General features: G+C 41.8%; 2 protein-coding genes across 2 annotated transcripts; both read left to right on the plus strand.

Annotated features, from left to right (window-relative positions):
* The first annotated feature begins 14 nt into the window (after window positions 1-14).
* On the plus strand, window positions 15-11,260 carry LOC135334568 (uncharacterized). The gene is made up of 18 exons (XM_064529792.1): window positions 15-225; window positions 292-356; window positions 2,663-2,775; window positions 3,333-3,401; window positions 3,778-3,918; window positions 4,149-4,180; window positions 4,491-4,585; window positions 4,816-4,933; window positions 5,819-5,922; window positions 6,163-6,355; window positions 6,504-6,651; window positions 6,921-7,007; window positions 8,317-8,481; window positions 9,013-9,178; window positions 9,375-9,499; window positions 9,691-9,960; window positions 10,309-10,499; window positions 10,979-11,260. Exons 1-18 carry the CDS (start codon window positions 83-85, stop codon window positions 11,043-11,045), a joined length of 2,292 nt encoding a protein of 763 aa, XP_064385862.1. The 5' UTR covers window positions 15-82; the 3' UTR covers window positions 11,046-11,260.
* A 260-nt stretch (window positions 11,261-11,520) lies between these two features.
* Window positions 11,521-21,009, plus strand: LOC135334567 (uncharacterized). Its single transcript, XM_064529791.1, has 18 exons — window positions 11,521-11,751; window positions 11,802-11,866; window positions 12,075-12,187; window positions 12,355-12,423; window positions 12,606-12,746; window positions 13,338-13,369; window positions 13,697-13,791; window positions 14,046-14,163; window positions 14,410-14,513; window positions 15,296-15,605; window positions 16,165-16,312; window positions 16,520-16,606; window positions 16,754-16,918; window positions 18,433-18,598; window positions 18,798-18,922; window positions 19,136-19,405; window positions 19,859-20,049; window positions 20,819-21,009. The coding sequence occupies exons 1-18, from the start codon at window positions 11,615-11,617 to the stop codon at window positions 20,883-20,885; spliced, it is 2,403 nt and encodes an 800-aa protein (XP_064385861.1). The 5' UTR covers window positions 11,521-11,614; the 3' UTR covers window positions 20,886-21,009.
* The last annotated feature ends 2,069 nt before the right edge of the window (window positions 21,010-23,078 follow it).

Here is a 23,078-nt window from a genome sequence, read left to right on the forward strand (position 1 = left end):
CATAGGTAAAGATCATCTTTCTAATGAAGGTCTTTTTTCCTATAATGGAATTTGCATATTAATTATGCTCTGAGCTGAAGAGATGCCTGTTCCAAAAATAATAAAGAAACCAGCTCCCTCTAGTGACCCTGCTGCAAATGCTAAGTCACTTTCTCTAGCTGGGAAGTGGGCTGACTACCAGTTCAAGACTCTCAAACAATGTGACCTCTCCAACTGCACCAAAAGGTATCCTATTAAATAGATCTATGTTAATTATCTATTCATGTCTATTGTTGTGACCTCTTTCTACAGAGAGATCAAAGAGTATTTCAAGAACACCTATGACTTGGAAGAATTCCTATTTTCGGCTATTCAAGGTTCGTTCATTTGTACAATACAGAGGTGTAGGAAACGTAGCGATAGCACCAGCCGGCTATAGCTACTGCACTTTTTGAGCCACACTGAGCCAGCTATTAATTTTTCATTGTTATCTTGCATGCAAGGGTCAAAGATAGATCTACTCTCACTCTACTGCCTGCTCACCTGAGCCTCCCCACCATATTTATGCCTCGATGCGTAGCTGCACAAGGGATACGGTAAAGCTGACTGTGTGTGTGTGTGTGTGTTCCAGCTGTAACTGCTCAACGGTTGCAATGCGACAAAAACTAACAGTTTCTATAAGCTTCTAGCCACGTTCTCTTGGATTTGATTCATGGATTAGCAAACTAAAGCTTCTTTCTTGAGTTATGGCTAGTTTGACTTACATTGAAAGCTGTTGCAGTCTCTTCAGAATCTTTCATAGCATCATTTGTTCGCACAAACTTTCCATTCAACTTATGAGTTAGCCTTACACTAAAGTGCTAGCTTTTTATTAGCTACAAGAGTCAGAAAGAGCTGCTAAAGAAGCTAGCTAGCTAGCTAGTAGCCGTTTCTCGGACACACCCTTTAATTATTCCTGTGGATGTAATGCGCATGCGCACTCATTCCCCACGTGTGAGAAAATAATATCCAAGATGATCAGGGCCTGGTAAGCCACAAAACACTACCATATAACAATATTAATAATTATAGATAACCATATGCATGTAAACAAGTCTTTTCTTCTCAGTTATGATAGATATTATATACACTGAACTCCATGCAGATTCTGGAAGAATCAATTTTCTTCTTTCTTGAGATCCTGGTAAGCCACATAATACAATAAATAACAACAATAGATGCATGTAAATAAGTCTTTTCTTCTCAGTGACTTTATATAGATAAGCTAACTTTAATAAAATTCATTATAGAAACTACTATAACACTAATACTTTTTGAGCGAAAGCATAACATGGCGAGAGGCATTAGCACAGCGCCAGCTTGAACACTCATTATGCCTCGAGGCGTAGCTGCACGAGGGATACGGTAAAGCTGACTGTGTGTGTGTGTGTGTGTGTGTGTGTGTGTGTGTGTGTGTGTGTGTGTGTGTGTGTGTGTGTGTGTGTGTGTGTGTGTCTGTCTGTGTGTCTGTTCCAGCTGTAACTGCTCAACGGTTGAAATGCGACGAAAGCTAACAGCTTCTATAGGCTTCTAGCCACGTTCTCTTGGATTTTGATTCGTGGATTAGCAAACTAAAGCTTCTTTCTCGAGTTATGGCTAGTTTGACTCACACTGAAGGCTGTTGCAGTCTCTTCAGAATCTTTCATAGCATCATCTGTTCGCACAAACTTTCTATTCAACATATAAGTTAGCCTTGCACTAAAGCGCTAGATTTTTGTTAGCTACAATACTCAAAAAATATCTGTTAAAACAGCTAGCTAGCAGTAGCCATTTGTGAAATTGATCTCTTTGGACACACCCTTTAATTATTCCTATGGATGTAATGCGCATGCGTGCTCATTCCCCATGTGTGAGAAATAATATCCAAGATCCAGATCCAGATTCTCCTGGCAGAATCATCTTTGTCTTGAAGGCCTGGTAAGCAACAAAACACTACCATATAACAATATAGATAACAATATGCATGTACACAGGTCTTTTCTTCTTTAATACATATTATATACACTGAACTACAGATCCTGGAAGAATCAATTTTCTTCTTTCTTGAGGTCCTAGTAAGCCACATAATACAACAATAGATGCATGTAAATAAGTCTTTTCTTCTCAGTGACTTTATATAGATAAGTTAACTTTAATATAAAATTCATTATAGAAACTAATAACACTCTAATACTTTTTAGCGAAAGCAAAACATGGCGAGAGGCATTAGCATAGCGCCAGCTTGAACACTAGTTTCAATAGTAGCATACATCCTTTAATATGCATTTGACTGTATAGCAGGAAATGTTCGTGCAGTACAAAATATTCGTGGGCAGAGCAGTTATAAAACTGAGAGAAAATCCCAACACATCTGTATTTCACATGCAAACTTGATGGTGGGTGTGGTTTCCTGGCCTTTGAATTGCAAATATTATACATTCCCTTCTGAAGGCTCTCGAGCCAAATAGCGCGAGTATTTTTATATCTGCGAAAATTTCCAGTTTTGCTGTAACTGCTCTGCCCTCAAAAAATGCCAAAATTTGAACTGCATGAACATTTCCTGCTATATTGTATATTTTTGCTATAATAATTGCCATATTGCTATATTGCCATAGCGATCAACTAAGTATGCTACAGTACTCTTGCATCATGACATCCTACACAGATGAGAAGTACTTGTACAGATGTCCTGATCGGCTTCGTCTTCCCCTCATTTTCTACCTCCCCCACCCGTCGAGTATGTACATCAACAAGCTCATGTTGGCAGGACTCCTCACTGTAAGAGAGAAAACAGTACATGACATCTAGATACCATATACCGTATCAGTAGCGATTCAAGGAGGTTGAACGCGCGTCATCATGACGCGTTCAGTACGTCATGCGACAATTATAGACATTATAATTCTGGTAAGCTGAATCAGTGTAGGCATGCAAGAGAAGAGAAGAGAAACAGATTAATGGTGGTCCATCCTCCGGCCTTGTCTCGTATAGATCATAATCCTGAAAGTGTCGAAGAGTCCTAATACTCTGTCTAGCATTTATTTTGTAATCATTTTAGCAGGGTAAGGAAGATGGGAGTACTCTTAGGCAGATTCTGGCAACTTGTTGTGTCGCTTGCAGAACAATGGAGCATTGAGGTGCCTATATTGGTGCTTTTTGGTTAATTGGATTCTTATGAGTGGCACGTGATAAAACCAGACAATGGATGACGGGCGTCCAGCCTCCTCTGATAGCAATTCATGTTTAGTGGCATGATTAAAAAAAGTAGTGAGAAATTCATATGTAGCCACTTGTAGACTTCTTATGTTCCACCTAATATTAAATATCCCTTACAGGAACGTGTTAATTCTGAGTTTGAGAAGCTCTTTGAAACCGGAGTGGATGAAATGTCATGGGATGATACGGTGAGAGGTTGCTATGAGACGTACCACAAATGGTGTTGAGATAATTACCCACTGCTTGGACAAATAAATTACCCTTAGGCAAATTCTACATGTAAAGGTCGTACGTGCATGTGCTCATAATTTTGTATGTGTAAAAATAATCACCAAACTATACTACTGTGCAATTCGTATAAGAATAGCCTTGAATTCATAGTGGGGAAGAAGGAAGAAGAAGGCGGGGGCGGGGGAGTGGTAGAGCCTGAGGGGTGAAAGTGGGGGGAGAAAGGAGAACAAAGTGTGGGATAGTGAGTGCATGGAGGAAGAGGGGGGGATATAGTAATGGGGAAGAGAGGGGGAGAGAGTGTAGTGGTACCTAAGTATTCTCTCACATGCACAGGAGAACTATCGCATGGGTGGGGCGTTCCAATGGCCCAGTGTTCACGATGTATTGAGTTACCGTGATAAAGTACGAGGCGTGATTGATGATGTCATTGACAACACACTCCTCCAGCTACCAGTCACTCATGACAGCCCCTGGGTGAGTGGGTGGAGTGTGTGATTTCTTAGTGTATCTATAGTCGTGTTACTAGCTAGAGTGTGTACATTGGTTGGCTTGAGGTGTATAGCAGTTGTGTTTTTTGCATGTATATCCATAGTGTAGCGATTAAATTAAGTTGATGTGCAGTATTAATTTGTTGGTGGTCACTTAGCTACCTCAGTATAGTACGTACTCTTTGATGATGTCATCCCCTCCCTCTCTCTTTGCAGTGGGCAGTGTTCATGGGAATAGAACACGAGAGGTGAGAGCTAGATATACTAGTAGAGCTAGTGTATACTATAACTAGCTCTACAAGTATAGTTACTCTATTAGCCAGTCTCATGGGCTGGTACTAAACATTATAATTATATACTTATGTCAATAAATTGTGTGGAGGAATTTACACATCACTTTATGATGTATAAAGTTGAGTCCGTTGATCCAATTTCTGTGATATTGTGATTTTCTGAAAGCTTGCAAAAAATTGTCATGACGTGTACCATGCATGTACCGGTACACATTTTCTCTGAATAATTTTAAATAATACCAGGCAGTCTTGTTTTCTTTTGCAGGGCTCATATTGAGACCTCCTCGGTGCTCATTCGCCAGCTGCCAGTGGAAGCCCTCAGAAAGCCGGATAACTGGACCTATGCCCCTCCCACTGCAGGTGAGTGTGTGTATATAATATGTGGCAATCGTTATAGGAAAGAGCCTATTCATAGGCACAAGTCAGCATGCATGTATGCATGTGCTGTGATGTGCTCAGGATTATTTCAAAACATGAGCTAACAGCTTGTAGCATTATTATATAACTATCTACTATGACTGTATACAGCTGTGCACGCTAGATATATCGTGTCAATTCAACTAAGAATCAGTTATGTGCTCCATATCCAGGCACTCCCCCTGGCCCCAACAAGTTCATCAAGGTGCCGGCTGGGAGGGTGGTTGTGGGAAAACCACAGGACTTTCCCTCATTCGGCTGGGACAACGAGTACGGACGACACCAGGCTGAGTGAGTCTTACACAATTGTGACTAACTTGTGTCATTGTCATTCATTTAGTGTCATGATCATGTATGTAATGTAGAACCCTCTGGTTCTCTACCCTTAATAATGTCAGTGTATGTATACGTATGCACATGCATGTATCATTTAAGAACTGCATTAATCAGCCTCAAACATTTCATGATGCATGCATATAATATAGCCTTAGAACCATCAAGGGCGTATACAGAGAAGAGGGCATGCAACTCACAATGTGTACTCTACGTACTCATCCAACTTCGTATCAGAGGCCGGATATACTAAAAATAGAATTCGTGAACAAGTGGGCGGTGTTATTTATGGAGTTATGATTATGGGCGTGTACATCAGAGCTGCCTTTGCTAGCTAGCTAGCTAGCTAACAGTGCAGTATTATTTTAGAGAAGTGTCAGGACCAGTCCTAGTTCAGCCAGGTCCAAGACAACCCCTTCGAGGGGAAGTTAAGCGCTGGGCGTATTGTTAAAAAGTACCAGAGACTCAAGAAGATAGGTTTATTTTCTTAGCACTGCAACTGTGGGATGGTTTGCCTTAATTGCCTTTGACACTGCTACTACGAGCCATACTGCTACTGAGAACTAGTTCTATCTATGCTGCAATCGAGCTAGCTACCCGCAGATATAAAGATTATCTTGATTTACCTTGTGCGGTTAAATGTTATGCGTGGGCGTTTTTGTGGGCAGTTCTAAAAATAGCTCAATACGAAGTCGGATGATTCTGAGAATAGTGCGAGTTGCATGCCCTCTTCTCTGTATACGCCCTTGGAACCATACAGCTCACATGTGCAATGCATAGGGTAATAAAGTAATATATACAATGTAGATGCACTCACATAGTTTTAATCCTCTCTGCATGTAGAGTACCTGAGTTTGAGGGTTCCCAGTATCTGGTGAGCAATGAGGAGTTTCTGGAGTTTGTCAGTGATGGAGGCTACAGCAAACCAGAGCTGTGGACGGAGGAGGGTAGGTGCATGGTGGTGGATTAATTGTATACACTGCATGTATCTAGACTGGTGTATAGTAAGCTTTGATGTCTTGTGTATATATGCATAATATTATAATATTTAAGTTAGTATGTGCATGCGTTGTAGCCCTTTAGTCCTTAACAATTATAATCCTTGTAATGTGAGCCACCCACATTAATTGGTGTATATAGTACGTGTTCATGAATGGTTGTCTCTTCCATTACTTGTTTCCCTGTAGGTTGGAAGTGGCGAACATTTCGCGGTGCTAACCACCCGGCCTTCTGGGTGTGTGGGGAGGGGTGCAAGTCTGGCTGTGGGGCGGAGCTAGCCTCGTACTCTCACTGCACCATTGCCAATGGAGACAGCACTCCACACAAGGAAAGAAGCAATGGGACTACTTCTAATTGGAAACCCACCAAGTGCAAGTACATGTAAGTTTTATGGTACAGATGGAAGTTTGTCATGAGCACTATACTTCAACAAGACTTGAAAAAAGAATTGCAAGTATAAGATCAATATTGTGGTAAACTATTTTGTTTCATGTTACCACAGTTTATCTTTCCTCTGTTGCTTCGACAGGTACCGTGCGATGTTTAATGTGTTAGAGATGCCTTTGTACTGGCCAGTGGACGTCAACTATCACGAGGCCAGGGCCTACTGCACCTGGAAAGGGTCAGAGTACAGACTACCCACTGAGGCGGAACACCACCGAATGAGGGGAGACAAGGTACATGTACATCATCCCTACATACCGTGCCCAGACTGAGAGGCCTGTCGTCCAGGCTGCCCATGCACTGGGTACACCTAAGTAACATAGCTAATTAGATTAACCGTGTGCCTATATGATATAGAGACGGTACCTTATTTCAATTTTGGTCATGTATCCATTTACTTATATTGACTCATTCAAACCAGTTAACAAAACATTTTAATGGCCATAGACTTGAAGTACATGCATGTTTTGTGTGTGCTTGACCTCTGTTTTCGTTCATGTAGGATCCATCATGTGATGTGTCATGTGACCCTAGTGCCTTCAACAGCAAACACCCTTCCAACTCCAATCTCAAGTACGGATCATCCACTGTGAGTTGTGTTGTCATGACACTGTACGTCTATCTATACATTACACTGACATTGCATAATTTACTGAGTATAATAGTTACTGCTACACTGATTTATTCATGCCACGTACACTATCGGTAACTTCCATAATAATAATACTACTCCCCACAGCCTGTCAACAATGATGTATCCCCTACACTATAGCCTCGAGTCCAGGCCCTTGGAAAAGTAGGCCTGGTATTCACGTGGGTGAATTTAATGGTAAAGCCCTCTGTAAACATAAATTAAGCTTGAGTGTACCAAAAGTCCACATGTTACTTATGAATAGACAGAGAGACACAGAGAGAGGCTTTGATGCATGTCTAGATAGGTAAATTATATGTTCTCTGTGCAATAAAAAGTGGACAAATACTAATTTGTAAGTGTTATTCTGCAGACTGTATACCAGGGCCGGCGGAACCGCTCAGGTTGGTCAGGCCAAAACCTGACCACTTTTCTCGCGTTCACTTATTTATTTGGTAACGGTCGTTAACATTAAAAATGAAAAATTAATCAGTTTGGTAATAATCGTTACTGACAACGGTGCTGGTAATAGCTAGATACTGTAATAGACTAGTAGTACTGCAGGATCAGACTATTTAGTGTCAGATCTAGCTGCAAGCCAGAAGAAAATGTCTCTCTCCAAACTGCAATCGAGTTCCTTTCAGTGCATGTCTTCATATTGGTGCCTCTCCAAACCAGCAGAAGAACATCTCCTTCCCTAAGGTATCATTCACCGTCTCAGGAAAGTTTTAGGTGCAATCTCTATACCTCCTGTACCAATATTAATTTTTGTGATTGTCTCAATTAAAATGTCAAATTCATTAAATATTACTCAAAATGCACCAGAATGCACCAGCAAGCACCATTCAAAAAAAATTTCCGGGGGGAGGACCCCCGGATCCCCCTTTATGGGTCTGGCCTGACCACTTCATATTTGCTTCCTCCAGCTCTGTATACTGTAGGGTAATTGGCTCAAGAAGTATAATATATACGTATATGCAATCTTTGCTGATGGTCTAGCTAGTTTCTTCATAAAGCAGAAGAGAGGGCAGCGCACAACAAATAACTTCACAACACGGTAGCTAGATCTAAATTACACTATTGTTTTTGCAATGACATCATTATATTGAAACTGGTATCAAAACAAATGCAGAATAAGAATGCTGATAACAATTTACGATTACCAAGATTCTTGGTAATTCTGGTGCATGCATGCGCAAAGAGTGTATACCAGGCTGTCTCTCTACCCTCCACACACACGCACGCACGCACGCACACACACACACAGCCTGTCAACATGTACCCTCCGACCTCCATGGGGTTTTATGATGTGTTTGGTAACGTCTGGAACTGGACAGAAGACCATTTTAACGGCCTGCCAGGATTCAAATCTATGTATCTCTATGACGATTATTCTTCTCCGTCTTTCGATGGTAGACACAACATAATGATGGTGAGATAAATGTAAATCCACTCTCACAAAAGGTTTGCAATTGCTTGCTCTCAGTTGAATTGCCATAAGATTGTCTTACAGTGCATATTGGCCTCTCATACATATAATTATATGTAGTTACCTATTTTCTGTGCAGGTGCACAGCAAAAAAAAGTATTTTGTAGTGTGCTGTATGCTCGAGCAACTCTCACTCTTCCCTCAACTCTTAGCTTTTTAGAATTTGCTTTCATTGAGGTCTCCACCTTGATGGTGAGGGAAAGCATATCAAATACTACATGTAGTAGCGCTCGGTGTGTGTCATATGAAGGGTTTGTTATTGAATTGATGAAAGGGTTCTCCCATGCATATGCATGCACTAAAACAGCTTCTCATGTAAAATCAAAATTCCCTCAACTGTGTGCAACTTAACCTTTGCCTGTTTCTAACACACCTTCTTAAACAGGGAAAACCCTTTTATTGTTATCAAAATCTATCCATTTCCATGTTTTACTTTCATTCCCTCTCCCTCCCCTTAATCCCTTGACTCTCAAGGGTGGGTCCTGGATCTCTACCGGACATGCGGCCTCACGATTTGTTAGGTACTCATTCCGTCGTCATTTCTTACAACACAGTGGATTTCGATTGGTTCGTTCGGCTGAGCCCACTCCGGTGAGGGTGTGCAATGTGGAGGTGTTTGTGCTCGGGGCTGGAGTGTCAGGTAAAATCTTATACCACAATCCTGTGGAGGCAGAACTAAAGTTGTTGTCCCCACAAAACATGGATTTGCATGTAGTTGGGCTAACCCTAACCCTATAACCCATAGGAAGTTCCACGTCAGCTGTTACTTGTTCTGTATACTCAGACACGATTGTTGGTGTGCACGTGTAGACACTGTTCTACCCCCATGATTGCAGACAACCCAGTGACCACTCCCGGAGTGGACCTGGAGACGGCTTCAGTGGAGAGTACCAACAAACAGTACCACTTTGAGACAGAGGACAAACTTCAGGAACAACTTGCACTGGAGTATGGAGCACAGGTGTGTTTTTGTCATGCGGTTCTGCTTTTCGATCATTCTTTTTAATTTTAGATTGTAGTAGATCATTAAGTGATCGATTCTCTTACACACCTTTTTATAAGTTTGATTAACCTTGATTAACATTGCTTTTTGCTAATAACTTTACTAACTTCTCCCCTAATCCCCCCATCTTCCGCACACACTCCTCCTAGGACAACTCGACCAGTCTAGTGGAGTTCATTGACAAGACAGTGAAAGAGCAAGGCTGTGGGACGGCCAATGCTATCCAGTTTGGTTGTGGTACTGGTATCAATTCCTTCCTCCTCACCAAGGTCTTTGACATGCTCAAGGCTGTGGACTATTGTGGGAGGTTTATCGATGCTGCCCTCAGGATACAGTCTGGAGGGTTGGTCCAGTACAGGGAGGGAAAGACAGCTACAGTGCCAGCTGGAACCAAGCCAGAGAATGTGACCTTCATTCAAGTGAGTGTTGTCTGGTGATAATGGCAATATAATGCACGAGCAATCTCTATCGCAGTTTTGTTTTATCTTATCATTTGTACTGTAGTATAGCTGCACATTCTTGTTGGTATCATAATTATGTCGTTCTTTAATTGCTAGCAGTCATGTCCGCGTTTCGAATGCGAGACTCTTCAATTTCGATGGCAACTTGCAAGGAAAAACTCACAAATGAGAGCATGCAATCAGAATGCTTTTGCATGCATTTCGCAAGTTTATACAGTGTCATTTGCAACTTACATTCGAAACCTGCATGTAAAGAGTCTAATATTTTTTATAATGAACTATAACAACACCTTCCTCCCCCTACAGCTGACGTGGATCCCCAATGAGATTGAGGGCTACGATGTGGCCGTGTTTGAATTCATTGATCGTCTGAGTGAGCCGAGGGGGTGGCTACTCAAACTGTGGGAGGCCGTAGTGTCAGGGGGTGTGGTCATATTCCTCACAAATACAGATAGCAAGTGGGACAAGACCAAGGTTGGAGATGTCATCAGGAAAAGGTGTGTGTTTTACCATACATAATTATTATTTCACACAAGCATATAAAAGACTGCATCAGTGTCTCAGACAGCTCAGAATTTGTTCCTGATAGCAGGATGATAGTTATATATACCTATACCATAGCAAGGGTGAATCGACCCCAAGGGAGGGCATGTAACTCAGACTATGCTCAGATTTTTACTGTTGCTATTTTTTGTACACCCTGCATGCCCACGCACAAATTAATGTTATTTTAGATGTTATGCCCCACGCAAACGTTGACTGCTGTGTATACTGGATTCCACTTTCCATTTACATGAGTACGTTGCATGCTCTCTTCTCTTTATAAGACCCCACTACCAGAGGAATGACTTTCATAGTTACAGTTGTATATAACCAAGGGCGTATACAGAGAAATACTCAGTATACTTCTCTATAAACACCCTTGATATAACTCAGCTGGCTTTATGTTAAACCATTCAATTTCATTCGTGCATAGGTTTGATTTGAAGCTGACGGCTGCCGTGGGCAACAAGACGGCCATGGTCTGGAAGCGAAAACCATAAACTGAATCCTGCATAGATAATAGTTATTTTCAAATGCTCAGATCTTTTTGCGCATTTGTCATCGTTAAATAGTCCAAAAGAACAATTATTTTTGTCAACTGATAAATAAATCCCATAGCCATTATAGTTTGATCCTCCACTGCATGCATGAATGCTTTTGTTGATCTATGCTCCATACTGTTGAGACAAATTAATATTTATAATGGTTAATTAAACCAGTCAGCTTAGCCCATATAGAAGAACTATAGCGTGCGACTCGTGTACTATGTCTGCATGTACATGTATATATACTATGATCATATTGTACTTTTATATATACCTAGTGGCTAAGCTATAATTATTATAACTATAGGTAGGTATTGATGTATATCGATGTACACTGATATATAGCATGATAGAGTTTCTTTTTAACCCCGTGTTATGTTAATAGTTATACACTGCGCATGCGCTTCTCATCACAAATTCACTTCCTGTGTTTGTGTTAATTACAAAGACAACTGCACAATGCAATAGAAAGTTGCATAATTATTATTCTCTGTTCTGTGCGAATATTAAGTGCTTATCTGAAGATGCCTGTTCCGAAAGTAGAGAAACCAGCTCCCTCTAGCGACCCTGTAAAGGCTAAGCAGCTGTCCCTAGCTGGGAAGTGGGCTGACTACCAGTTCAAGACTCTCAAACAATGTGACCTCTCCAATTGCACCAAAAGGTGACCTAGCATCCATATATATAATTATTATTGTTGAGCTCTTTCTACAGAGAGATCAAAGAGTATTTCAAGAACACCTATGACTTGGACGAGTTACTATTCTCTTCTATTCAAGGTTCGTTGGTTTGTACAATCTAGATATGACAATACCAACATCTCAAGTACCACCACACCCATCCTTTATGCAGATTCTTGCAACAAAATTCATTGAGGTGTTAGTATAAAATTGCCACTCTTACGTGTATAATTTACATGTACACAATATGATTTATAGCATTCCTTTAGCTATTCTTTTTACATAATATAATGACTTTCTTGCACAGATGAGAAGTACTTGTACAGATGTCCTGATCGGCTTCGTCTTCCCCTCGTTTTCTACCTCTCCCATCCGTCGAGCGTGTACATCAACAAGCTCATGTTGGCAGGACTAGTCACTGTAAGAGACCACCTATTTTTTACCCAATATACGGTAACACAGCACTTAACCTATAAATACCACTTGCAAACTGTGTTAATTGTGTAACAACATGTTTAAGCCATCTGTGTTCTATTAAAGAGTGGTGAGTGTGAAGCCACTTTATTCACCTCACTCATACATTACAGGAACGTGTTGATTTTGAATTTGAGAAGCTGTTTGAAACCGGAGTGGATGAAATGTCATGGGATGACACGGTGAGAGGTTGCTATGAGACCACAGACAGTGTTACAATAATCACCCGCTGCTGTACTAACAAAATACCCTTGGGGGTCCTTTAATGTGCTCATAATTTGTATTTTGATCACCTGTTACAATTCTCAGTATGTATAGACAGGATGTTGACTTCCATGGTGTATCTAAGTATTCTCTCACACAGGAGAACTATCGCATGGGTGGGTCGTTCCAATGGCCCAATGTTCACGATGTATTGAGTTACCGTGATAAAGTACGAGGCGTGATTGATGATGTCATTGACAGCACATCCCTCCAGCTACCAGTCACTCATGACAGCCCCTGGGTGAGTGGGTGGAGTGGGTGTGATTGTTTGAGCAGTTTGTCAGTGATCACCAAACATACATGCAGTTATATACCGTATAGCGCGAAATTTTCGAGGCACTTATATTTCGTGGATTGGCCTCTAAAAACCATTTCGTTGCACAATGTTCGCGGAATGACAGCTTACCGGAAGCCACGCCTTTAAATCTTTGCATGATAGCAGGTAATTCTAATTAAAGAACACTTTTTGTGGACTTAATTTTCGTGTAGAATTCTAACCCACGAAATCCGCGAAAATTAAGCCCCTCGAAAATTTCGCGCTATACGGTATACATCTAGTGTATCTTTGTAGTCATGATTATTACTAGGGCTGTAGCCTTGTTGAGAGTGTACATTGGTTGGCTTGAGAGGTGTATCAACAGTTGTGCTCTTTGTAACATACTCTATATCCATGGTGATTTCCTACATTAAATATATTTGTGGTGTTGTATCTTAATAGTGTAGTGACCTCAACAATGGGATGTTTCTCAGGACCTTAGCAATTTATCACCCTCAATCAGATTCAGTGTTTATTGTTCACAATGGTCTCCTCCTCTCTCTCCCTCTCTTACAGTGGGCAGTGTTCATGGGGATGGAGCATGAGAGGTGAGAGCTAGAGCTGCTAGTACTTATAAAACTCATCACTCAGTACACTGTATATAATTATATAGCCAGTCTCGTACTAGTTAATGAAATTCATGTTTTGGGCGATCTGCCCGCATCGAATTTTAGTGGCCGGCATCATGCATTCATTGTGTGTTTGTGGCCTTGTTGCATTGTGTTTTGTCAATAATGATAGCCACCAACATGAATTTCATTTTTAATTTTGTAGGAATTTGCATCACTTTATGGCATGTACAATTAAGACACAGTTTCTCTGACCAAAGATTCTGAACTTCAGAACTGTATAATTATATTAATGTCCTTTTGCAGGGTTCATATTGAGACCTCCTCGGTGCTCATTCGCCAGCTGCCAGTGGACGTCCTCAAGAAGCCAGATAACTGGACCTATGCCCCTCCCACTGCTGGTGAGTGTGTGTGTGGTATGATTGTAGTTGCTAAGAGCCCTTGCACAAGTCGGCATGCATGTACTCATATCCTATGGTGGGATGTTGCCATGATTACCATTAGCAGTTTCCTAATACAGCATGCACAGTTAATTAAAGTTGTTACATAACTATCCATAGCATAACTGTGCACGCTAGAGACACTGTGTGTGTGTACACATCACACATTATGTCAATTCTACCGTATAATTATTGTCATGAATGTACATATCCAGGCACTCCCCCTGGCCCCAACAAGTTCGTCAAGGTGCCGGCTGGGAGGGTGGTTGTGGGAAAACCCCAGGACTTTCCCTCATTCGGCTGGGACAACGAGTACGGGCGACACCAGGCTGAGTAAGTCTTATATGTACATGTCCCAATAGTTCTAGTGTGTGATGTATATACATGCAGTGTACACAGAACCGTTTGGTTCTAGGACCTGTGTGTATGTATGTGCTATCAATGTAAGACTTACTTAGCAACTCAAAGACCATTTCAATGATTAACTCAGAGCCTTAAAACCATATAATTATCTAGTGCCACTGTGCGATATTCAGAGCCAAAAACTAATGCGAGATATGCATGCACATCCCCTTGCAGAGTACCAGAGTTTGAGAGTTCCCAGTATCTGGTGAGCAATGAGGAGTTTCTGGAGTTTGTCAATGATGGAGGCTACAGCAAACCAGAGTTGTGGACAGAGGAGGGTAGGTGCTTGGTGTGTACTTAGCTTCAAGTTGTTAAGTCCATATTGTTATGTAGGCGGGTTGCCTATATTCCATGCAGTAGAGTGTTGAATTACACTATAGTTACAAGCGTTATATAGGCCTCCAGTATACATGTAGTTAATTACAGGGTTTGTATAGCTATTGCAATGTGCTCATCAAAGTTGACCACAGATAGTATAATAGTGTAATTCAACACTGTAACCTTGAACAGGACAACAACCAATCTGCAATACTCCTTTCTATGAAGCCAATTACCTGTATACTTAAACGTGAGATCATCAGCTATAGAGTACATTTGAGAGTGTGAACTGAGTGTTTTGCATTGCAATGATCCTGTGATCTTGAGCATTGCATAACCGCCTACCTGTATCCTGTTATCAACTTTTAAAGTATACAAAGCTTGTTTTCCAATGTGCAAGTTTTGCAAGCAACTACAATTCCAAAGTTACCACTAAAGTATCCTAGCAACAGATAAGGCCTCTAAATAGATAACAGGATACAGTAGGCATGCAGGTAATGCAATGATCACGCATGTTTTACATTTTTACCGCAATGTAAATACTTCATTTCACACTCTGGAGCTGATGACGTACAACGTCGCGCTGCTTCTTAAATGGAAAGGAGTATTGTCTTCATAGTCCTTTTCAGCCCTTACCGATTAATTATTGGAATGTAAATTAAGCCACCCACGCTAATTGATAGTAGTGCATGTAATAACATTGTATAGTTTCTTCTATTACTTGTTTCCTCTGCTTCGAAAGGTTGGAAGTGGCTAGAGTTTCGTGGTGCTAACCACCCGGCCTTCTGGGTGTGTGGGGAGGGGTGCAAGTCCGGCTGTGGGGCGGAGCTAGCCTCGTACTCTCACTGCACTATTGCCAATGGAGACAGCACTCCACACAAGGAAGGAAGCAACGGGACTTCTAATGGCACTGTTGTCAATGGAGACAGCACTCCACACAAAGAAGGAAGCAACGGGACTTCTAACGGTACTGTTGTCAATGGAGACAGCACTCTACACCAGGAAGGAAGCAACGGGACTTCTAATGGGAAACCAACCAAGTGCAAGTACATGTAAGTGGCAGTTTCACGGTACATACAGGTGTATAATTACTACTATCGTGTCAGGAAATTTCTCATAAAGCACTATACAGTATTTTTAGCGAATCAGAGGCCGCTCTTATATACCGTATAGCGCGAAATTTTCGAGGCACTTATATTTCGTGGATTGGCCTCTAAAAACCATTTCGTTGCACAATGTTCGCGGAATAGCTGCTTACCGGAAGCCACGCCTTTAAATCTTTGCATGATAGCAGGTAATTCTAATTAAAGAACACTTTTTGTGGACTTAATTTTCGTGTAGAATTCTAACCCACGAAATCCGCGAAAATTAAGCCCCTCGAAAATTTCGCGCTATACGGTAGTTATAGTGCTTTAGAAAGACTTTCTCATGACAGATTTCCAGTTTTTGCAAGTACTTTTAATGCAACACTATATAGACATGGTTGAATTTGCTGAGGTGTTAGTAGGCCGCGTCTCTCAAACATGCATGTACTTGTATCGTAGTGAATATTATCATTGTGTGAGATCTTGTTGTATTACTCTTCTATCTTTCCCTTTGTTGCCTCGACAGGTACCGTGCGATGTTTGATGTGTTAGAGATGCCTTTGTACTGGCCAGTGGACGTTAACTATCACGAGGCCAGGGCCTACTGCACCTGGAAGGGGTCAGAGTACAGACTACCCACTGAGGCGGAACACCACCGAATGAGAGGATATGAGGTACATAAGCATGATTCCTGTCTACCCCTATACCATACCCAGACTGCCTTCAAATGCACTTATATAGTCCATCTATACGTATTATCAGGAGTTCCTGTTGTCATTCATTCAATTAAGCCATGCAGTCAATAAAAATCTTGGTGTCCAAAATTATAGGCTATATTCTATGTGTGCTTGTGTGCTTGACCTCTGTTTCCGTTCATGTAGAATCCATCATGTGATGTGTCATGTGACCCTAGTGCCTTCAACAGCGAACACCATTCCAACTCCAATCTCAAGTACGGATCATCCACTGTGAGTTGTGTTGTCATGACACTGTTCATCTATACACTATACACTATACATTGACAATAGATTTGGATTTACTGAGCACACGTTTACTCCATGCCATGTCACTTATATTACCTGTATCCCCCCACACACACTACCCACCCCCCACAGCCTGTCAACATGTACCCTGCTAATTCCATGGGATTTTACGATGTGTTTGGTAACGTCTGGCACTGGACAGAAGACCATTTCAACGGCCTTCCAGGATTCAAAACCACTTATCTTTATGACGATTTTTCCTCCCCTTGTTTCGACGGTAGACACAATATGATCTTGGTGAGACAATTAATTGCTGGTATTTTTCTGGGAAATGAAGTAACGCTGAAAAAGTCAATCAACCGCGCTTTCAATTTAAATGCCTGCAAGAGTGGCTTTTGCATGCAGTGCACTATATTCCCAGTGCATTATAGTCCCAGTGCAGTATAGTCCTCGTAGAAGAATTAAGCCTACTTTTATATTATTGATGTTTTTGTACCTATGCGATACCTACATAGCAATGTGCTGTGTGTACTATTACATATATACCATTTCATACTGTGACGTTCGCACATCCACCCATTTCCACCCTAAACACTGACTTGTAGATATTAACTACTCGAGCAACTCTCATTCTTCCCTCAACTCCTAGCTCTTAGAATTTGCTTATTAGTGGTATATTTGATTTTCGTTGAGGTGTCTACCTTTGACGGTGAGGGAAAGCATATAAAATACTGGTACACTATGTAAAATATTTTTGTAGTGCATTCCGTGTATGTCGTAATTAAAGGCCTCGTTAGAAAGGGTTCTCCGGCCCCCACGAAAACAGCTTCATGTAAATCAAAATTCTGTTAACGGTGGCTACCTAGCACATAGCCTTGAGTGCATTTTCTTGTATTTAGTGTAACAGTGTACTGTGTGTATACTACATCTATATACATCAATTCCACACTGTGACATTTGCACATCCACCCATTTCCACCCCTAAACACTGACTTGTAGATATTAACTACTCGAGCAACTCTCATTCTTCCCTCAACTCCTAGCTCTTAGAATTTGCTTATTAGTGGTATATTTGATTTTCGTTGAGGTGTCTACCTTTGACGGTGAGGGAAAGCATATAAAATACTGGTACACTATGTAAAATACGTTTGTAGTGCATTCAGTGTATGTCATAATTAAAGGCCTCGTAGTGAGTTAATGGAAAGGGTTCTCCCCCACGAGAACAGCTTCGTGTAAATCAAAATTCTGTAAACGATGGCAACCTAGCTAGTAGCCTTGAGTGCATTCTCTTATATTTTATAGTGTGCTGTGTGTATATATACATCAATTTCACACTGTGACGTTCGCACATCCACCCATTTCCACCCCTAAACACTGACTTGTAGATATTAACTACTCGAGCAACTCTCATTCTTCCCTCAACTCCTAGCTCTTAGAATTTGCTTATTAGTGGTATAATTTATGTCCGTTGAGGCGTGTCTACTTTTGGCGGTGAGGGTAAGCATATCGAATTACACTTAGTACTGTACTTGGTGTATGTCATATGAAGGGTTCGTTGAATTAATGAAAGGGTTCTCCCACACAAAAACAGCTTCAAAGTTCTGACGACCGTGGCAAACCTAGCTACGTAGCCTTGAGCGTATATCTAAAACACAGATTCCTTAACTGGGAAAACCCTTTCATTATGTGCCATGTTAACCGAATCTCTCCATAGCTTAAAATCCATCTATTTCCATGCTTTTATGTTCATTCCCTCCCAATCCCGGTACCTCCCCCTCCCCCCCCTTCCCCATTATCCCTCAACTCTCAAGGGTGGCTCCTGGATCTCTACTGGACACGAGGCCTCGCGATTCGCCAGGTTTGCTTTCCGTCGTCATTTCTTTCAGCACGCTGGATTCCGATTGGTTCGTTCGGCTGAGCCCACTCCGGTGAGGGTGTGCAATGTGGAGGTGTTCGTGCTCGGGGCTGGAGTGTCAGGTAAGAAGATCTTATACCATAGAGGGATTGTGGAAGCAGAACTGAAGTTGTCCCCACAAAACATGGATTTGCATGTAGTTGGGCTAAACCTAAACCTATAACCCATTGGAAGTTCCACGTCAGCTGTTACTTGTTCTGTATACTCAGACACGATTGTTGGTGTTCACGTGTAGACACTGTTCTACCCTCATGATTGCAGACAACCCAGTGACCACTCCCGGAGTGGATCTGGAGACGGCTTCAGTGGAGAGTACTAACAAACAGTACCACTTTGAGACTGAGGACAAACTACAGGAACAACTCGCACTTGAGTATGGAGGACAGGTGTGTTTGTGTTGATGTTTCACTACTTTCAAAGTATTCCTTTCAATTTTGGGTTGTGGTCATTTTTAAGTGGTCTATTGGCTTGAGTTGCCTGTTCTAGGTGTTCGTACAGCGACCACCTTGATACTATCTGTTTGTATACGTAGGTTTGAATATTAACATCACTCTTTGCTATACTAACTTCTCCCCACCTCCCGCACACATTCCTCCTAGGACAACTCGGCCAGTCTAGTAGAGTTCATTGACAAGACAGTGAAGGAGCAAGGCTGTGGGACGGCCAATGCTATTCAGTTTGGTTGTGGTACTGGTCTCAATTCCTTCCTCCTCACCAAGGTCTTTGACACGCTCAAGGCTGTGGACTATTGTGGGAGGTTTATCGATGCTGCCCTCAGGGTACAGTCTGGAGGGTTGGTCCAGTACAGAGAGGGAAGGACAGCTACAGTGCCAGCTGGAACCAAGCCAGAGAATGTGACCTTCATTCAAGTGAGTGTTGTCTGGTGATAATGGCGAAGTAAATTAATGTAATGCACGAGCAATCTCTGTGTTAATGGACTCTAATTTGCGGTTTTTTGTTTAGTGATTGTTCACTTTAAACGTGTATTGTAACTACACATTCTTGTTGAGTTACTGCATATTGTCGTTTGGTTACCTCAATGCGAGACTCTTTCGCAAATGTGAGAGTTCGCAACACAATCAGGCTTGTAAAAAGAAGAGGGCCTGGTATCGACTGCTAAATAGATAGAACAAGGAATGTATAGTTGTAGTAACTCAGTTGTACGTACAGTTCGTTTGAAGGTTAGCCCTGTCTGATAGCATACTGATAGCTACCCTTAGCTATGCTAACAAAATCCAACGGGTGACCGGATTAACGAGAGTCTTACTGTATACGGTATCACAATTTAGACACTAATGAACAACTCCGTCCTCCCCCTGTAGCTGACGTGGATCCCCAATGAGATTGAGGGCTACGATGTGGCTGTGTTTGAGTTCATTGATCGTCTGAGTGAGCCGAGGGGGTGGCTACTCAAACTGTGGGAGGCTGTGGTGTCAGGGGGTGTGGTCATATTCCTCACAAACCCAGATAGCAAGTGGGACGAAACCAAGGTTGGAGATGTCATCGGGAAGAGGTGTGTTTTAGTGGATACTCTTATATAAGCCACCTGTGTGATGTATGTGTACATGTGTATAAGGATGTGTACATAGGATCTGGCAAGAAATAATTATGTGATCTCGGCCTCGAAATGTTGTCGTTCAATGCATGTGCACATTGCACACACTAGCTACAGACATGCATTAAAGTTAGCACTTAAAAGTGTCTAGTTGAATATGCCTGCGTAATACAGTGGAACCCCTCTATCAGTGGCGTAGGAGCAGGGGGGCAGCCCAGGCAAATGCCTGACCAATATTTCTAGCTTTATAGCTTGTCTTTATAGATGTAGTCTACGGTACCGGTATACCGGTAGTCTCTTGTCGTCTAGCTAAATTCTGCTTAGCTACCGGCTACAAAAACTGGCACTATTTAGAATCTGATGACATCACAATCTATGATTGAGTTCAAAGTTCATAGTAATAACTATCTGTTTGCGCAATAATGCCTGACCAATGCAAAATTGCTTCCTACGCCTCTGTCTATAACGGACACCTTTGGGGAAAAATATTCTGGTCTTTATACAGAGGTGGCCTTTGTTAAGGGGTTGTTTTGTACACAAATTGGGACCTGGGTGCCTGGCTGTTATATAGCAACTGGTGTTAACAGGGGTTCCAGTGTAGTTCTGCAGCTGCCTTTGGGATACCTCAAGTGTGTGGGGAGTGGGCATGTGTGTGTGTGTGTGTGGTGTGTGTGTGTGTGTGTGTGTGTGTGTGTGTGTGTTAACCATTCATTTCATTCGTGTACAGTTTTGATTTGAAGCTGACGGCTGCCGTGGGCAACAAGACAGCCATGGTCTGGAAGCGAAAATCATAAGAACTATTAAACTGTTGAAATGCAACTAAATTTAATTTTATATAAGACTCAATTCTTTTAGTGTCATCAATCGTTAGTAACTGTGTTTGATCTAGATCTACATGATATTTTAATTTGTCATAAACGTATAATAATTATTATACATAGTTATATAGTTTGTAGCCTCGAATCCAGGCCGATTAAAATACGGCCTGGTACCTATTGCATGGGTAATTAATTATAGGCGTGGCCGTCCACGCCCATGTACTATATGAAGCTTTTTATAGCCTAGCTAGCTAACTAGCTGTGGCCTTCTCTATGGTGTTGTGTTGAGAAGGCTTGCACACAAAGCCAGAAGAGGCTCTCATCTACCTCTATGATGGTTGTATGGTCATCATGTTTTGAACTGGGTTTCTGACAGACTATGGCAAGTCTTTGACTTTGTGCTTCTAACTGCAACCATAGGGTCATCGTAGAGGTAGATGTGAGCCTCTTTTCTGGTTTCAGAATAGTGTGTAAATCTTCTCGACAACGCAATAGAGAACATAAGCCACAGCTTCACAGGAGACAGAGTTTAAAGACTTAAAAGGGTTTCTGACAGACTATGGCAAGTCTTTGACTTTGTGCTTCCAACTGCAACCATAGGACCATCGTAGAGAGCCTCTTTTGGCTTTAGACAAGTGTGTAAGCCTTCTTGACAACACAATAGAGGGCGTAAAGCCACAGGAGACAAGTATTTGTTAAAAATAATACGGAAAGAAACTAGTAAACAAACTAGTTTACGGTATAATTTTACAAAGGTTTACTAACGTGAACGAATTCCCCAGATTCTGGGGAACTCAGTTTGCGCATGTGCACTATCACCCATGCAATAGAGACCAGGCCGTTTAATCGGCCTGGTCTCGAGGCTATATAGTTTGATGCACCACTCCCACCAGCATGCACGCACGCTGCTTATCTATACAGAGCTGAGAGTCTGAGACAAAGATTAAAACTAGCTGACAGCCCATGCAGGAGCTTGTGACAATCGACTCATGATCATGTGTCAGATTAGTAGCTTTATCTTGTTGGTATGCAAGTCCTAGCCTTCAAATCCTCACCCGCATAATTTGTATGTAAGTTTCATACCACCAAGAGTAGATAAAGAGCATATTATTGATACCACTTTGTAGCAAATTTTCGAGGGGGTCTCGCAGATTAGCCATTTTTGTGAAAATATTAGCCCTCAAAAAGTACCCAGTTCTAGAAGCTATCATTGATCAGGCTACATGTTGTTTGCATAGCAACGTACATTGTATGGTGGTTTTGCGGTTTTGTGGTAATGGCTATGCGGTTAGTATTTTGCAAGGTCTATGCGAACAGCTGTATAGGAACAGTGGCGGATCTAGTATTCTTGTCAGGGGGGGTTCTAGTGGCAAGGCAGGACTCAAGCGGGACAGACTCTGCATTGTACCTAAAAAAAGGTCAGCACTCTTTAGAGACAGTCAGCATGCGCTGGAGGTTTAGAGCCTTTCTCAGTGCACAAACAGAGCTTCGCAGGACTTAGGAAAACTAAAAATAAGTGATAAGGTAAAAATGTTGGTATAATGAGTCACCTAAGTTTAATTATAATTTCTCTGGAGATAATCGTTGGAAAAATGTATACCGTATCCAGCCGCTCTCGACATCCACGTCATCTCTCCTCTCCAGCCCCTCACACTGTCAGTAGCTGCGCATACCCAGGGGCACGCTCTCCAAGTGGGAGTCCAGCACAAGCTGGCTTCTAACCTTCAGAGCTGCCGCAATGCAGGTCTGACATGTGTCCCTCTTGTTGCTGAAACTCTTGGAGGTCTGGCCAAGGATTTCATCTCGACAATTCAAGTCATCGGCCGATCGATTCGTCTCCGATCAGGTGCCGACCGAGATACGGACACAACTAAACACCTTTTTGGCAGAGTCAGCTTGGCTTTGTGGCGGGGCAGCATATGCGCATGTGCGTCTATGCTGATTCACAGAGCCCCCACTCTGCCTCCTGCTCTAGATGGACTCACTTAGTCATTTTTTATTTATTTTTATTTATTTTATCTTAATTTATTTTTATCTAATTTTTAATTTATTCTACCCCCACTTTGCCCTCACTCACTACTTTATCATCACATGTTTCATTATTAAAAAAAAAAAAAAAATCTTATACCTCAATATCATGTGCATGGACTGTGGAATGTCAATTAACGT

The sequence above is a fragment of the Halichondria panicea genome, chromosome 4, assembly GCF_963675165.1.
Source record: "Halichondria panicea chromosome 4, odHalPani1.1, whole genome shotgun sequence".
Classification (NCBI taxonomy): domain Eukaryota; kingdom Metazoa; phylum Porifera; class Demospongiae; order Suberitida; family Halichondriidae; genus Halichondria; species Halichondria panicea.